The following is an 18,372-nucleotide window of genomic DNA, read 5'->3' as shown; positions in this document are numbered from 1 at the left end:
AATTTTAAATAAAGACTGGAAGTTTTTCTAAAAGATTTGCTGTAGGAATTATTTTTGGGAAGTTCCATGGCCTGTGTTATACAGGAAGTCAGACAGATGATCACAATGGCTCCTGCTGGCCTTAGAATCTATGAACAAAAAAATTAAAATTGGACAGGTTTCTAAATGATGTGCTCTAGTTCACGGTTTCTCAACCTTTTTGATACCAGGGACCGGCTTGCTGCCTTCCGTAACTGTGTCAGGGAAATCTCAGGGATCAGCGCTAGTCCACAGATAGGTTTTTGAGAAACACTGCTGTAGTTCAACCACATCTATTGGACTAGAAGTAGGGATTAATTCAGGAAAGTCCTATGGCCTGTGTTATACAGGAGATTAGACTAGATGGTCTAGACACAATGGTCCCTTCTGGCCTTCTCAGATCTATGAATCCATGAATTAATCTATGAAAGCCGGGAAACCATCAGGAGGGTTGGTGGAGTGGAGCCTGAAAGAGGCCTGAGAGGGGCCTAGAGAGAGGATATAGAAAGGCCTCGAGGAGGGATGAGAGAAGGAAGAGGCTGAGGCAGTGTAGTGCAGAGTGGTGGTGAGGCCTGCAGCAATTACTTAAATGCCCAGGCTGCGACTTCCAGCAAGACTTGAAGAAAAACCCACTTTTCTGGCTCAGCGTCAGCGGGGTTGATGAACTGCTGAGCCTACAGAAGGCCAGAATAGATTGATGGATACAAGAGGGCATAAAGAGGAGCAGTAGCCCAAAGACTACAGAGACCCTGTTTAGCCAGCACTTTGGAAAATCTGCCCCATAGAACCTTCTTAGCAGCACTAAGAGTCATACTAGCTGTACACAGCAGGCTATTAACTAGTCTTCCATGTTTCCTAGCCTGTATCCCAAGGATTCATTTTCTTTCATTAGGATGGTAGGGATTTTGTGAAAAAAGCAGTGTCCTGAGCATGTCTGGGTTTAGTTTTGTCAAGTTCATTCATTCTTCTTCCAAATTGCATTCCTGAAATATTGCTTTTGTCAGTTTATCTCATTTTAAAAGCACATACAGAATGAGCAGAGTGCATGAAGTCCAGTTCACCATCTATTGCAGAGGCGGGCAAACTATGGCCCGCAGGACCGTCCTGCCTGGCCCTTGAGCTCCCAGCAGGGTAGGCTAGCCCCCGGTCCCTCCCCCGCTGTTCCCCCTCCCCTGCAGCTATGCCGCAGTGCGGGCAGTGCGGCTTGCACCCACCCACCTCCCAGGCTTTCCAATAAGCCTGTCCTGCCGCTCTGAGTGGCCTGGTAAGGGGATGGGGGGTTGGATAAGGGGCAGGAGGTCCAGGGGGGCATAGGGGGGCAACTGGATAGGGCGGAGGTTCGGGGGGGGGGGAGGGGGAAGGTCAGGAGACAGGGAGGGGGGGTTGGATAGGGGGTGGGATCCTGGGAGGGCTGTCAGGGAACAAGGAGTGGGGGGGGCCTGTCAGGGGGCAGGGGTGTGGATAGGGGTCAGGGCAGTCAGGGTACAGGAGCAGGGGGGGTTGGATAGGGGCCGGGGGTCCCAGGAGGGGGCAATCAGGGGACAAGAAGCAGGGCGGGTTGGATGGTTCGGGGGTTCTGAGGGGGGCAGAAAGTGGGAGGGGGTGGGGGCCAGGCTGTTTGTGGAGGCACAGCCTTCCCTACCCAGCCCTCCATACAGTTTTGCAATAACTGTGTGGCCCTCGGCCCAAAAAGTTTGCCCACCCCATCTCTTGATTCTTTTCTGGCATTGATTGCAGCTATGCTCTGTACCACCAGAGGATAAAGGGCTAAGGAGCCTAAGGAATCCTGAAAGACTGTTTTGTTTATTTGCTCCCTTGCATGGTTTGGTTATCCCCAGAAGGGTAAGGACTCGAGCGAGGGTTGTCCAGATAGCTAAATCCCAGTAAACCCATACAACCTACTCCACCTATCCACTGGGAAAGACAGTGGGCCAATGGAAGAGCAGCTGTGGCACAGACACATGACCCAACACCACTCATTTGCGCACACACAGACAGGGAAGAAGGGGAGAAACTGAATGAGGGATGGAGAAGGAAGACAAAAGAGCAGGCAGCGGAGCAGATTTGCTACTAAGTGATGCTGAATGTTACAGGTACAGAAAAAAATAATAACTAAAAGCTTACTGAAGACCAGATTCTCCCCTTGTTTTGTGCAAGCTTCCCATTGCATAAAGGCTAGTACTTTAAACATGTTTATGAACTTATTTTCACAACGCCCCATGACATAGGGCAGTATTGTTTTCCCCATTTTACAGTGGGAGAAACTGAGATACAGAGAAAGATTAAAAAACATTATTAAATGCTCACGGTCACACAGAAAGTCTTTGACCCTGCTAGGGAATCAAACCCCAGGTCTCTTGATTCCCACTCTAGTGTCTTAACCACAAGACCATCTCTTCTTCCTTCTATGAGCTGTGCTGAAAACTGTAGAATAGACACCAAGAGGGCCACACAACCAAAAACAGTTTAGAATAGCTCTGTGGTAGACATGGAGCAAAAATACAAGAATTCTTAAACCACACCAGCATGCTGGTGTGAACGTGCTGAAACGTATTTGCTTAAAACCAGTTATGTCCGAATGGTTCAGTTACAAAAGGTTAACACAGCTTAACGACCTGGCCTCAGAACGTGTCATCTCTGGTCATTATATTAATAATATTGCCAAATCCGTTTATGGGATTCCTCAGGCCTAACCTACATTACAAAACTGAACCACCCCGACAACTGTTGTCAACAATAGTTGCAAGTTGAGCGGTAGGTGTAGGCAAGAATCAAGCCATATTCAGCTCCATTTCAGCAATCATGGGTAAACAGTGCTTTGTTAAAAGATCTTGAAATCGTACAAAAGGAAAATACAATTAGAGAAAAAAAAAAAAAAACCTCACCAGCACAGGAAGCAACCTAAAGTCTCCCAACCAAATTCCACTGAGTACGGACAGCACGTCTGTGGGCCAATCTCCGGTAAACTGGAGACATTGTACCCCACTTGTAGGTGTAAAATCCATGACTTCAAAGCACAAAGGGGCACTCAAACAGTGCTGGAAAAATCAATGCCAAACAAAAAACAAATGGCTTTCAAATGATTCTGGATTCTTTAAAACAAAAAGTTCTTATTTTTAGACCACATACAATAGTTTAAGGTGTTTTTTCTTTAGTCCCCTGGATGGTAGTTAAGTAACTACACATGCCTAGCCTGGTTCCTTTCTGATGGTAAACAGGAGATTTTGCATTTAAGTTACAACATGGAATACTTCAGAGCAACCTCACGCCAAAATGGCACATTTCTGAAGGATGCAAAGGTATTCAATAAAAAGCTTTTAAAGGCATATTTTTAAACTTGCAGCAGGAAAGCTTTTCTGTGTCAAGACACTAATTCTTTTAACAGCATTGATCAAAATGTCATTCTTTTATGAGTGTACAATACCTTTTAATGGCATACAACAAGCCATTAGGGTTATACACCTCCAGACAGCTTACTGGAAAAAAGGGAACACTGGCCAAGATACAGTCACCAGCTGTTGTACTTCTAATAAGGTTCAGTTTTTCTTTCTGTTTTTTTCCCCCCAGCTCTATTTCACCCTAAAACCCACAAGTGAAATTATCCAAGGATTAAACCAAACTTCCTATCATTTCACCAGCCACAATTATTTTCACAGGGACCCACACCTAAACCCAATATTCTCAAGAAATGCTTCTTTCTAAATACAGTAAAATATTCTGGCTTTCCAAATGGGACTCTGCGACCAAAGATGTAACCACCTGTGCTCTGCTTTCCCCAGAAATAATCAGACTTCTCTCTTAATCAGCACTGGCTGAGGAATAGAAGTTGGATGAATTGTACAGTTTTGTTCTCTATTTTTAGTTTCCAGCAATCATAGAATCATAGAATATCAGGGTTGGAAGAGACCTCAGGAGGTCATCTAGTCCCACCCCCTGCTCAAAGCAGGACCAATCCCCAACTAAATCATCCCAGCCAGGGCTTTGTCACGCCTGACCTTAAAAACTTCTAAGGTAGAAGATTCCACCACCTCCCTAGGTAACCCATTCCAGTATTTCACCACACTCCTAGTGAAAAAGTTTTTCCTAATATCCAACCTAACCCTCCCCCATTGCAACTTGAGGCCATTACTTCTTGTTCTGTCATCAGCTATCACTGAGAACAGTCTAGATCCATCCTCTTTGGAACCCCCTTTCAGGTAGTTGAAAGCAGCTATCAAATCCCCCCTCACTCTTCTCTTCCGCAGACTAAACAATCCCAGTTCCCTCAGCCTCTCCTCATAAGTCATGTGTTCCAGTCCCGTAATCATTTTTGTTGCCCTTCGCTGGACGTTTTCCAATTTTCCACATCCTTCTTGTAGTGTGGGGCCCAAAACTGGACACAGTACTCCAGATGAGGCCTCACCAATGTCGAATAGACGGGAACGATCACATCCCTCGATCTGCTGGCAATGCCCCTACTTATACAGCCCAAAAAGCCATTGGCCTTCTTGGCAGCAAGGGCACACTGTTGACTCATATCCAGCTTCTCGTCCACTGTAACCCCTAGGTCCTTTTCTGCAGAACGGCTGCCTAGCCATTCAGTCCCTAGTCTGTAGCGGTGCATGGGATTCTTCCACCCTAAGTGCAGGACTCTGCACTTGTCCTTATTGAACCTCATCAGATTTCTTTTGGCCCAATCCTCTAATTTGTCTAGGGCCCTCTGTATCCTATCCCTACCCTCCAGCCTATCTACCTCTCCTCCCAGTTTAGTGTCAATTGCAAACTTGCTAAGGGTGCAGTCCACACCATCCTCCAGATCATTTATGAAGATATTGAACAAAACCGGCCCCAGGACCGACCCTTGGGGCAATCCACTTGATACTGGCTGCCAGCTAGACGTGGAGCCATTGATCACTACCCGTTGAGCCCGACAATCTAGCCAACTTTCTATCCACCTTATAGTCCATTCATCCAGCCCACACTTCTTTAACTTGCTGGCAAGAATACTGTGGGAGACCGCGTCAAAAGCTTTGCTAAAGTCAAGGAACAACACGTCCACTGCTTTCCCTTCATCCACAGAGTCAGTTATCTCGTCATCGAAGGCAATTAGATTAGTCAGGCATGACTTGCCCTTGGTGAATCCATGCTGACTGTTCCTGATCACTTTCCTCTCCTCTAAGTGCTTCAGAATTGATTCCTTGAGGACCTGCTCCATGATTTTTCCAAGGACTGCGGTGAGGCTGACTCGCCTGTAGTTCCCAGGATCCTCCTCCTTCCCTTTTTTAAAGATGGGCACTACATTAGCCTTTTTCCAGTCATCCGGGACTTCCCCCGATCGCCATGAGTTTTCAAAGATAATGGCCAATGGCTCCTCAATCACATCCGCCAACTCCTTTAGCACTCTCGGATGCAGCGCATCCGGCCCCATGGACTTGTGCTCGTCCAGTTTTTCTAAATAGTCCCGAACCATTTCTTTCTCCACAGAGGGCTGGTCACCTCCTCCCCATGCCGTGCTGCCCAGTGCAGCAGTCTGGGAGCTAACCTTGTTCGTGAAGACAGAGGCAAAAAAAGGATTGAGTATATTAGCTTTTTCCACATCTTCTGTCACTAGGTTGCTTCCCTCATTCAGTAAGGGGCCCACACTTTCCTCGACTTTCTTCTTGTTGCTAACATACCTGAAGAAACCCTTCTTGTTACTCTTAACATCTCTTGCTAGCTGAAACTCCAGTTGTGATTTGGCCTTCCTGATTTCACTCCTGCATGCCCGAGCAATATTTTTATACTCTTCCCTGGTCATTTGTCCAATCTTCTACTTCTTGGAAGCTTCTTTTTTGTATTTAAGATCAGCAAGGATTTCACTGTTAAGCCAAGCTGGTCGCCTGCCATATTTACTATTCTTTCTACCCATCGGGATGGTTTGTCCCCGTCACCTCAATAAGGATTCTTTAAAATACAGCCAGCTCTCCTGGACTCCTTTCCCCCTCACGTTATTATCCCAGGGATCCTGCCCATCAGTTCCCTGAGGGAGTCAAAGTCGGCTTTTCTGAAGTCCAGGGTCCGTATTCTGCTGCTCTCCTTTCTTCCTTGTGTCAGGATCCTGAACTCGACCATCTCATGGTCACTGCCTCCCAGGTTCCCATCCACTTTAGCTTCCCCTGCTAATTCATCCCGGTTTGTGAGCAGCAGGTCAAGAAGAGCTCTACCCCAGTTGGTTCCTCCAGCACTTGCACCAGGAAATTATCCCTTACACTTTCCAAAAACTTCCTGGATTGTCTGTGCACCGCTGTATTGCTCTCCCAGCAGATATCAGGGTGATTGAAGTCTCCCATAAGAACCAGGGCCTGTGATCTAATAACTTCCGTGAGTTGCCGGAAGAAAGCCTCGTCCACCTCATCCCCCTGGTCCGGTGGTCTATAGCAAACTCCCACCACGACATCACCCTTGTTGCTCACACTTCTAAACTTAATCCAGAGACACTCAGGTTTTTCTGCCGTTTCATACTTGAGCTCTGAGCAGTCGTACTGCTCTCTTACATACAGTGCAACTCCCCCACCTTTTCTGCCCTGCCTGTCCTTCCTGAACAGTTTATATCCATCCATGACAGTACTCCAGTCATGTGAATTATCCACCAAGTCTCTGTTATTCCAATCACATCCTAATTCCTTGACTGTGCCAGGACTTTCAGTTCTCCCTGCTTGTTTCCCAGGCTTCTTGCATTTGTGTATAGGCACTTAAGATAACTCGCTGATCGTCCCTCTTTCTCAGTATGAGGCAGGAGCCCTCCCCTCGCACGCTCCTGCTCGTGCTTCCTCCCAGTATCCCACTTCCCTCAGGGCTTTGGTCTCCTTCCCCCGGTGAACCTAGTTTAAAGCCCTCCTCACTAGGTTAGCCAGCCTGCTTGCGAAGATGCTCTTCCCTCTCTTCAGTTAGGTGGAGCCCGTCTCTGCCTAGCACTCCTCCTTCTTGGAACACCATCCCATGATCAAAGAATCCAAAGCCTTTTCTCCGACACCACCTGCGTAGCCATTCGTTGACTTCCACGATTCAACGGTCTCTACCCAGGCCTTTTCCTTCCACGGGGAGGATGGATGAGACCACCACTTGCACCTCAAATTCCTTTATCCTTCTTCCCAGAGCCACTTAGTCTGCAGTGATCCGCTCAAGGTCATTCTTGGCAGTATCATTGGTGCCCACATGGAGAAGCAGGAAGGGGTAGCGATCCGAGGGCTTGATGAGTCTCGGCAGTCTCTCCGTCACATCGTGAATCCTAGCTTCTGGCAAGCAGCAGACTTCTCGGTTTTCCCGGTCGGGGCAGCAGATAGATGACTCAGTCCCCCTGAGGAGAGAGTCCCCAACCACCACCACCCGCCTCCTACTTTCTAACAATCTGATTCTATCCCAAGTCTCAACTATTCTACAGATAATGTGAATCTCTTCAAGTGCACCAACTCTTCCGAGATTCTAAGCAATATTGGTGATTGCATTTACTCTGCTTGAATGAAAGGCAAGCGTCAACTCCTGAGAAGTGTTCAGCACCATTTCAAATCCTTGCTTCAGTTAAAAATACCAATAGGAAAGGCAAAAGATTCTGTCATCCCATCTTTGATAGATTTCATGGTGAGGTAGTGGGTTATTTATGGGGTTTAGTAAAAGATGATGGCTGAGGAATGGGTGCAGTACAAGAACTTTACACGTTTCTTTCTCTGAAATATTCATAGATAATATTAGATCTTCCCCTCAGCTACTTCTTATGTGGACAAATTGGCTAGACCATGCCTAAGTCAGAGTTATTAAAACCAAGAGGAAAAACAATTCCTTGTTAAAAAGTAATAATATCAAAGAAGAAAAAGCTAACAAAATGCAAATGTAAAATAAGATTCTGACTAGAAACAAAAAGAAGGGCGATATCAAAGGTTATAAAATCATAAGCTAGAGCACATTCAATCATGACTATGGGCTTGTTTACACAGCAAATTAGTTCAGTGAAAGCCAGAATGTGAATCTAAGCATGCCATGCACTAACTCACCACATGAAACCTGCTGCCACACACTAGAAGTTCCAGAGCATACTTTGACATACAAATGCACTCTGGAACTTTCACGGGGCTGTAGCAGGGTCCATCCTGCAAGTTAGTACAGAGTTACGAAGTCACCCCCAAATAGCATGACCTGCCCAGCCAGGTCAACTAATAATGAAGACCAAAACCAAGTCAAGATTAGAAGAGCAGTGACCTAAACCAGCTATAGCTAAGAAACGTATCCAAGTAGCTGATGCTGTCCATAACAATATAATTGCTGTTTGGTGCGTCTGTTATTTTTTAACCAGGATTATTTCTAACAGTAAAATGAGGAAAAAATATTTTGCGGAAGGTACTGTAAGGAGAAAATAACTCCTCTCTCAAGTAAGCAATATGAACTACCTGTTTAATAGGGATTGTTTTTCTGGTTATTATTTACCAGAGAGTTCACAGTTGCTCTGCCACAGTGGTTGCAGTCAAAAGAATAAATACATATTCAAATACATGTTCTAATTTCAGAAACATATGATTTACTAGATTACAGCTTTTTGTGTCAACCCAGCTGCTGTGCAGTAAATTGCAGCTCATTTTAAAAACTGATCTATATCATGTGCAGTAAACAATGCAGCAAAATGTAACAACTACTGTTCAAGTTATCCAAGTAGAAAGTATCAAATCACAAAGCTGGAGTGCTCAAACTTCAAAAATTTAAATGCCTTGCAGACTCTTCAAAACTGACAGATTTAGTCGGGAGCTAACTTTTTACCCCCTGCATATGAGGATTTGTAATGGAATGATGGCCTCCGCTTTGAACTCAAGGAATAAACAGCATAACTACACAGTGACCCACTCCAGTGCTGAAGATCTATTCCTTGTTATGTATTTTAATTTCAGTATACATAAACTCACACACACAATGTCAGTGTGATATGGAATAAAGATGTGGCTACCCCAAACTCATGCCTAGTAACATTACCCACAAAATTAGAGGAGGTGAGGAGCTCAAAATAAGGCTTTTAATAAACCCCAGATTGCACTGGTCACCACCAGTACCTTTATTATTACCCCTGAGGGATTTCTGTGTCAAAAAATTTAAAATTCTATGCACAATATTATAAAATTCTGCAAAAATTGTCAATAAATAAATGCGGAGGCTCCAGCATGGCAGTGGGGAGCACATATGACTGGCTGCATGGAGGTGGAAGATCACCCTGCAGGGCTCCCCCCCACCTCGGGACAAGGACTCAGCAGGGAGGCTGCACCCAACCCTGACACAGCACAAGGGCCCAGCCTGCCCCAGAGGTCCACGTCCCAGGGGGAGGGCTGCAGCATGATCTCCCACCTCCATGCAGCCAGTCACCTGTGATCCCCACTGCGCTGCTGGAGCCTCCACATTTATTTATTGATAAATAAAATTCTGCAAAATTCTGCAGATGTTAAAATATTGTGCACAGAATTTTTATTTCTTTGGCACAGAATTTTTAATTTTTTGGTGCAGAATTCTCTCAGGAGTAGCGGGAAGCAACTCACCAGGGTTAGCAGTCCCATGCCAGGCACATCAAGTGTAGGCAGGCAGGCTCAGCCCAGCAGGATCCAAGTGTGGAGGGGCTTAGAGTGGGGGGAGCCAGGTGTGGGTTTAGAGGGTTCTGGGTGCGGGTAGTTCAGTGTGGGGATCCAGATGCACAGGGGCTTGTTGGGGGGTTCCTGGTGCAGGGGCAATGGGGCTCTTCAGGGGGATCCAGGTGAAAGTGGTTGTGGCTCAGCAGGGGGTGGTCTGGGTGTGACGGGATGGGACTCAGCCAAGGGAGGTTGGGGTGACTTAGCAGGGGGTCCATGTGCATCTGATTGGGGCTCAGTGGGGTGGCCCAGGTGCATAGAGGTGGGGCTCATCAGCGTGGGGGTTCGAGGTAAGGGGGCTTAGCGGGGGGTGGTCTGGGTACAGGGGTGGGGATCTGGATGCAGGGGTTCAGCGGGGGTCCGGATACACAGGAGTTGGGCAGAGCAGCTCCCCGTACAGTGATCCCTTGCCCCGCAGCTGAGGCACAACGGGGGCAGGAAGTGGAGGAGGGATGCAGAGCCAGGGACTTTCTGGGCGTGCCCTGGGCATCCCCAGTCCTGCCTTCCCCAGTGATTTACTTCTCCGCCAGGTGCTCCGGGTGCCTGAAACAACATACGCTGCTAGGGAGGGGCATGTGACCACGCTTGTGGCTTCCCTTTGCTTCCTTGGCAGAAAGTCATTTTTCTGCAGAGAAGCAAAGAAATCTGTGCGGGACACGAATTCTGTGCCCACGCAGTGGTACAGAATTCTCCCAGGAGTACATTATACACACACAGCACGCTGGTGATGTTCTCATTATAAACTCAGTTTATCCCAGGATTCTCCAACTTATGCACCTTTGTTTACTTCTCCTGCACTCTGTTGACTAATTTTGATCCCTTCCTCTGAGACTTATTAGAACATCCCAAACTCAGGAGTGACTTCAGACAACACCCCTATTTAAATCACTCACAAAAATAAGTGTTTTCCTGAAATACATTGTTTGCAGTGTTGTTTCCTGAAATGTGTTGTTGAATCCACCTAGCTTCAGGTGCAGGAATGGCAGTATTCAGTCTTAGATTGTAATGTTGAAATCTAATAACTTAAATTTTAGATTAAGATAAAATGTGAGGTAAAAATGGACAGTAATTTTGATCCACAAGTCTTACATGAACGTATTAGTGAAAATGAACACTGAATGATCTCAGAAAAAAATGGTTTGTCTTTGTTTAAATTAAAATGTCTTAATTAAGAGTCCTCAAGTCCCTGCTCTTCTCTGAGCACCTTACTGCTTACTATCTTCTGAGTTACTATTCCTACAATCCAACAATGAAGGAAGCAAGGCTCTACATGCAGTTTCACTAGTTTTTTCTCCATGTCACTAATTTAGCTTCAGATGCATACACAGCTTAATTTCCTTTTGGGAGATGTTTGTTTAATGATATGCTTTTAAACAACTAAGACTACTGTACACACATGAATACAAAAACACTATCATTAAACAAACAAGACTATTGTATATACATGAATTCAACTTTCACATGCTCATAACTAGGCCAAATCAAAAGCAATTTCTACTGAAAGACACCTTTTCTCCCTCTTAAATTTCAGCTATTTCACCACACTAGGGGAGGAGAGCCGTGGAAAAATCACCCAAAAGACAAAACAAAGGAAATCCAGAGTGGGTTAAATAGCTAGGCACCACAGGACCAGAGGGGGGCAAGGAAGAAGGAAGGGGAGAGACTGGTCAAGTGCAAAGCAAGTAAGCTGATCTAGGGGGACGAAGGCTCCATGTTCCAGCCTACAAACAATGCACTGAAGCAGAAGCACTCTGGACAACCCAAAGGACTCTGACCCAGCCCATATAATGCCCAGAGAGGCAAGGAAACTGAGGCAGGGAAATGCATGCAAGGCTTATTGTTGTATATGATCTGTACTCATTCATGCTTAAGTAAAAGAGCAAGGTTAGACTCTGGGCAAAGTGTTTCTGAGTAAACTGTGTAAACTGCTTTACAACTACTGTGTGCCTCCAGGGAGAAGTATACTGCAAACCAGAGGCGTCAAACCATTGGGGTGGAAATCTAGGAAACAATATGTTTAAGTATGGGGGAATCTGAAGGGTTAGCACTGCACCCAGAGAGGCTGGACAGTGCATTCCAGCTCTCAGAAGGGAGCATTAGACTTCAGAGCTGCACCTAGAAAGTGCACATAGGGAGCAGGGCCCCAAGACTGGGCCAGGGGCTGGGCTCCATTCAGGCTGCGGACACTTAACACACCCAGAGATCCAGGGACCCAGAGACTTGGATTCCCCACACAGCAATTGAGTGGATGGCTGGAAGGGGGCACCTGACTAGAACTGTGACACTCACTATGTTCAAGGTGCTTTCCAAACATGTGGGAAGTTTAGTTTCTAACAAACTAATTTAGAAAATTTGGGTAAAAATCCCCAAATAAATTCTCGAAGCAGTGAGAGAATGTCCTCATACATACAGCTAATGACAGAAAGCAATGAACTGAGATATTTGGGACTTCATGGCCCTTTCATGGCCTCAGCTACACACAATTAGTGCCATGAGAGGATGCTCATGTGGCCACAAGAGGCAGTGCTTTCTAGAAGTTTCTTGAAGTTCAACAGTGCTGGTACACACAACCCATCTATATGACTACATGGACAAAATTCACTCACAGAATTTGAATATTCTTTGGAAGATTCAATATGGGATTAAGGAATTAACAGAAACAGAAACCCCTCCTCTGTACCACTGAGAAACCGTCTCAGTTGTTCCCAGCTGAGAGAGAAAAACCACCTTGTTTCTCAGCACTTTTTCTTGTGAGAGAGATCCCCATATGGGATGGAGAACAGAGGCTGGGGGCATAACTTAGCATCCATTATCTAGAATTGGAAATTCTAGCTAATTGTAGCCTTTAAAAATATTTCTAGAAATATTATGCAATTGTATATTTAAAAACTGTATTGTAACTATTCTTATGTACCAGCAAGCAGACTTTAGAGCAAATATGAAAACTTAATTTTGGCTTTTCTGATTTTGGAGCACTTAACCATAAAGCCTTAACGTTCTGTAATGGAGCTTATTGAACTGGATTTTGTTATGTCTAAGAATCTTAAGTTTTTGCACAATAAAGCAGTTCAAGTAAAGAATAAACTTCAATACTAAAGTTCAGTAGCTTGTCTTTTTCCTTATATTGCTGCCCTTTAGAATTAGAACAAAATAACCCTGCTAATCTATACAAGAACTGGCAAAGGCTTTCTACATCTCAATAAAGATTTAATAGCAGAGCACTCCAAAGAAGTCTTGTATTTCTGAGAATTCATTACTTTTACAAACTGAACTATAGAACATTTGTAAGCACACTACACAGTGTTATAAATCTCAGCTACAACCAACAAAATAAATTAACAAAGTACACTGGTGTTTATTCACTTAGCACAAAATCATGCAAACATTCTACTCTGCAGAGTACTTACTGAGTGCAGTCCCGACCACTTTAGTAGGACTATGCCCACCAGCAAGCACCATGTGTAGAGAAAGGTTTGCAGGATCAGGTTATGGTAAAACTCAATCTATTATTTTACAAGTACACTGGCAGTTACCCCATTGAACTATTGCACAGAATAAATGGTAACTGTCAAATATGCCTCTGTAAGGGATCAGCCTGGCCTTGCCTGATTAGCAGTTATCCCATTTAATTATTGCATAAAATAAACGGCAACTGCTAATATCCCTTTTTAAAATAAAAGGAGTTTTGGACTAGGATCCAAATTCACTCCCTAGCGTATAGGAAAGGGATCCTGAAGCAGAGCAACAATTGCTACAACTGCCATTTGGATTCTCTCAGAAAGATAGGCTTGAGTCACTCAAGAGCAGCTCCACAAATATGTCAGGAAAATCCCTTGAACAATGACACTTTATCTTCTTCCTTTGGTAGAAAGAGATCAGCCAATAACACAACCATATCTATCTCTGTAACCAGATTGACCAAGGTCAAGGCCGCCTGAGGAACCAAGAAATCGTCAGAAGTGCTCACCCACAATTTTCTCCAATAATGTAAGATGGAACAGCACGTGAGAGTTAACCAACTCTTGAGATTGACAATCTGGCTTTCTGGAGAAGGGGCCTCACAATAGCTTAAAAAAACACAAGGACCACAACTCCTTCATCCCCCCAAACAGGGAAACCACAATCAACAATGGACCCAGTACATCCCCACTGATTTTCACCAGCCAGGAAGGACAGCAGAAGGCAGAGTGTCACCACAATGTATGGGGTTAGCAGAGAGTGTGTCATCAACAGGAGATGTAGCTGGGGAGAAAACAGAGACTGAAGAAAAATCACCTTATTGTATCTTTCACCCCAACTCCTCATTCTCCCTGTAAGCGGAGTATATTAATGTAAGTATTGCTGCAAGAGGACAACATTAAGGTACTCTGCTTACATCCAAGAGTCATTAGGATTTGGTTTCAAGTCCTAGAGAAATTATGACAATTTGAACTGTTGTTCCCTTATACCCATCCCATTACAAATCTCTGGCAATTGCAACACATGACACAAGCCAATGCAGTAAGGTGTCTTGCTGCTGAGCTCCACCAGCAAAGCATCTGGTGCTTCTACACCTCCCCACCCCCGAAAAATGACAAAGCGATTCCTCAATTCGCTTATCTCCTTGTATGATTGGGAGAGACAAAGTTAGGATGAGCCCCATGTGCCCTGAAGGTTGCTCGACAGGACAAGCAGGTACTCCATGGGGAAAAACTCACTCTGAGAACCTCCTCCTGTGCATCATCCATGATTTCCAGTTGGCGCAGGCGCTCCCGATACAACATATGGAACTCTCCAAAGAGCTGCTTCATCTCAAAAGAGCAACAGGGATCATGGCCATCTACTTCCCTTTCATCACCAACTTCTGCAGGAAAGGGCAAGTAAAACAGCTATAAGATCAGGTTAATATATTTAAGGTCAGTAAGGACCAACGTGATCATCTAATCCCACAGCCTGTATAACACAGGGCATAGCTTTTGATTGGGTCATTACAGCATATCTCAATTAAATACTACAAGTGCTGCAGAATCCACCACATCACTTGTGGCTACTATGCCTAGCCTCACGGTTTGGACTCTGGGGGGGTGAATAGCAGCATGCACTAACGCAGTGATGCTCAGACTGAGGCTCACACGCCGCAAGTGGCTCTTTAATGTGTCTCCTGTAGCTCTTTGCAGTACCTGATATTAAAACACTGTGTGATTTAATTGTTAACCAATCAGGATGCTGTTACTATGTTATTAGCCAATTGTAGAATACCTGGTCAGCCATTTTTGCTGTGAGAATTTCATATATTATATATATAAATAAAATGAACCAATTAATTCACACCACCATGGCTCTTTTGGGTAATGCTGATCCCTAATTTGGCTCCTGAATTATTGAGGTCTAGGATTGCCAGGTGTCTGGTTTTCAACCAGAACACCTGGTCGAAAAGGGACCCTGGGGGCGCTGGTCAGCACCGCTGACCGGGCCATTGAAAGTCTGATTGGCGGCACAGCCAGGCTCCCTACCTGGTTCCACTAGACTCCTGGGAAGCTGCTGGCATCTCCCTCTAGCTCCTAGATGGAGGAAAGAACACAAGGACTCTGCACACTGCTGCTGCAGCCCGCAGCACCAGCTCAGCAGCTCCCCTTGGCCATGGTTCCTGGCCTGCAGGCTCAAGCAGCATGCAAAGCCCGGTGGTCACGCCTCCGCCTGGGAGGCTGAGAGAGATGTCACTACTTCCTGGGAGGTGCCTGAGGTAAGCGCAGCCTGGAGCCTGCACCCCAAGCCACATCCCAACCTCCTGCTCCAGCCCTGAGGCCCCTCCTGCACCCCAAACCGTGGGCCCACCCCAGAGCCCACACCCGCAGCTGGAGCCCTCACACCCCCCTGCACTCCAACTCCCTGTCCCAGCCCAGAGCCCTCTCCTGCACCCCAAACCCCTCATCTCCAGCCCCACCCCAGAACCCGTACCCCCAACCAGAGCTCACACCCCAACCACCTGCCTCAGCCCAGAGTCCCCTCCGGAACCCAAAACCCCTCATCCCTGGCCCCACCCCACAGCCTGCACCCCCAGCCGGAGCACTCACCTCCTACCACACACTAACCCCCCGCCCCAGACTGGAGCCCTCTCCTGCACCCCAAAAACCTCACCTCCAGCCACACCCCAGAGCCCACACCCCAGGCACATCCCGTACCCTCCTGCACCCCAACCTCCTGCCCCAGCCTGGATCCCCCTCCTGGACCCTGAACCCCTCATTTCTGCCCCCCCAGCCCAGAGTCTGTACCCCCTCCCACACCCCAGCCCCTTGCCCCAGTCCAGAGTCCCCTCCTACACCCTAAACCTCTCATCCCTGGCCCCAGCCCAGAGCCACACCCCCAGCCAGAGCCCTCACACCCCAACCACCTGCCCCAAACTGGAGTCCCTTCCTGCACCCCAAACCTCTCATCTCTGGCCCCACCCCAAAGCCCTCACCCCCTCTCATACCCCTGCCCCAGCTAAGTGAAAATGAGCGAGTGAGCAAGGGTGGAGGGAGGGGGGATGGAGTGAGCAGGGGTGTGGCCTCAGAGAAGGGGCAAGGCAGGGGTGTTTGGTTTTCTGCAAATATAAAATTGGCAACCCTACTGAGGTTTGAATATCACTGCACTAAAGTTTTGCACTGTAAATGCCCTGGGTAGGCCCTGCTACCACGAACTAAAAGGTAGCAAATTCACATTAATGTAGTTCTGGCTCTTAGCCCTGGTCTACACTACTTTGCTTAAGAGTGTGGAAAAGCAACCCAGGGCATTACACTAATGCCCCCTCCCTGGTGTCACAGGCCCCTCCGCAGAGTGATATGCACACACCATTAAAAGTCCCTCCCCCCCAGGGCATTACTCTGACCACCATCCCCTGTGTCACAGGCCCCACCCCCCAAGGCATTACCCTGCCCCCCCATGTCACAGGCCCCACCCCCCAAGGCATTACCTGCCCCCCCAGTCACAGGCCCCTCCCCCGCCGGGCGTTACCCCGTGTCTCACGGGCCCCTCCCCTGCCGGGCCTTACCCCGACCCCCCCCCCCCCGTGTCTCACGGGCCCCTCCCCTGCCGGGCCTTACCCCGACCCCCCCCCCCCCCGTGTCTCACGGGCCCCTCCCCTGCCGGGCCTTACCCCGACCCCCCCCCCCCCCCGTGTCTCACGGGCCCCTCCCCTGCCGGGCCTTACCCCGACCCCCCCCCCCCCCCCGTGTCTCACGGGCCCCTCCCCTGCCGGGCCTTACCCCGACCCCCCCCGCCCCGTGTCTCACGGGCCCCTCCCCTGCCGGGCCTTACCCCGACCCCCCCCGCCCCGTGTCTCACGGGCCCCTCCCCCCAGGGCCTTACCCCGACCCCCCGCCCCGTGTCTCACGGGCCCCTCCCCCCAGGGCCTTACCCCGACCCCCCTCGTGTCTCACGGGCCCCTCCCTCCCCGGGCGTTACCCCAACCCCCCCCCCCCGTGTCACAGGCCTCTCCCCCCCCGGGCGTTACCCTGCTATCCCCCCCCCCCGTGTCACAGGCCCCTCCCCCCCGGGCGTTACCCTGCTATCCCCCCCCCCGTGTGTCACAGGCCCCTCCCCCCCGGGCGTTACCCTGCTATCCCCCCCCCGTGTGTCACAGGCCCCTCCCCCCCGGGCGTTACCCTGCTATCCCCCCCCCCCGTGTCACAGGCCCCTCCCCCCCGGGGCGTTACCCTGCTATCCCCCCCCGTGTCACAGGCCCCTCCCCCCCGGGCGTTACCCTGCTATCCCCCCCCCCCCGTCACAGGCCCCTCCCCCCCGGGGCGTTACCCTGCTATCCCCCCCGTCACAGGCCCCTCCCCCCCGGGCGTTACCCTGCTACCCCCCCCGTGTCACAGGCCCCTCCCCCCCGGGGCGTTACCCTGCTATCCCCCCCCCCGTGTCACAGGCCCCTCCCCCCCGGGGCGTCACCCTGCTACCCCCCCCGTGTCACAGGCCCCTCCCCCCCGGGGCGTTACCCTGCTACCCCCCCCGTGTCACAGGCCCCTCCCCCCCGGGCGTTACCCTGCCCACCCGAGGCATCGGCCCCCCACCTGCGGCGACCCCCGCTTGCCGACGCAGCCGCGCCATGCTGCCCGCCGGCCCCGGCTCTGCGGTTCGAACGAGGCCGCCAGACCCGCGTCCCGCCCAGCCCTTGACCGACAAGGCGCTCTGCCATTCGCAATGCGTCCTGACCGCGTCCCGCCCTCGCCGCGACTCCTGTCCAATCAACGGTCCAGGGGGCGGGGCGCGGAGTCCGGCCGGACGCGCGGGGGACGCGGCCCCGGGCGGTGCGGAGCGCGGAAGGACAGATTGGTCCCCCAATAGAAGTGCAGCCTCTTGCCACGGGCAAGCGCCATTGGGCGGAGGAGCGGGAGGCGGGACTCTTCGGAGAACTGGAGGAAGCTGAGCGGCGAGAACGCCCAGCGCGCGGTCGCCATGGGGACGGGCGGGGGCAGCTCCCGCAGCGCAGGGGAGCGGCCAGCCGCGGTCGCTATGGGGACGGGGGGGTCAAGTTCCCGGGTTCGTGCGTGTTCGGCGGCTGTGGGGAGGGGGAACAGTCCGGCTTCCGGAACAACACCCCCGCAGCCCCCGGGCACAGCGACCCCCGCGCCCCCACAGGCCCCCCCCCCGGGCAGAGCTCCCCCACAGCCCCCGCCCCTTCCCCCCCCGGCCAGAGAGCGCCCCCCCGGGCAGAGCCCCCCCACAGCCCCCGCCCCTTCCCCCCCCCCCGGCCAGAGGCCCCCCCGCCCCCACAGCC

General features: G+C 49.6%; 1 protein-coding gene across 1 annotated transcript in view; it reads right to left on the bottom strand.

Moving 5' to 3' along the window:
- PMFBP1 (polyamine modulated factor 1 binding protein 1) overlaps positions 1-17,810 on the bottom strand; it is a 356,891-nt gene extending 339,081 nt beyond the window's left edge. The window contains exons 1-2 of the mRNA XM_043526068.1: positions 17,666-17,810; positions 14,330-14,475 (exon numbers count right to left, since the gene is read on the bottom strand). Coding sequence (XP_043382003.1) covers positions 14,330-14,475; positions 17,666-17,702 — 183 coding nt within the window. The 5' untranslated portion in view covers positions 17,703-17,810. The remainder of the gene's footprint in view (positions 1-14,329; positions 14,476-17,665) is intronic.
- Positions 17,811-18,372: the final 562 nt, after the last annotated feature.

The sequence above is a fragment of the Chelonia mydas genome, chromosome 12, assembly GCF_015237465.2.
Source record: "Chelonia mydas isolate rCheMyd1 chromosome 12, rCheMyd1.pri.v2, whole genome shotgun sequence".
NCBI lineage: Eukaryota > Metazoa > Chordata > Testudines > Cheloniidae > Chelonia > Chelonia mydas.
The sequence above is the reverse complement of the archived record's forward strand: the minus strand, read 5'-3'. Positions and strand labels throughout refer to the sequence as shown.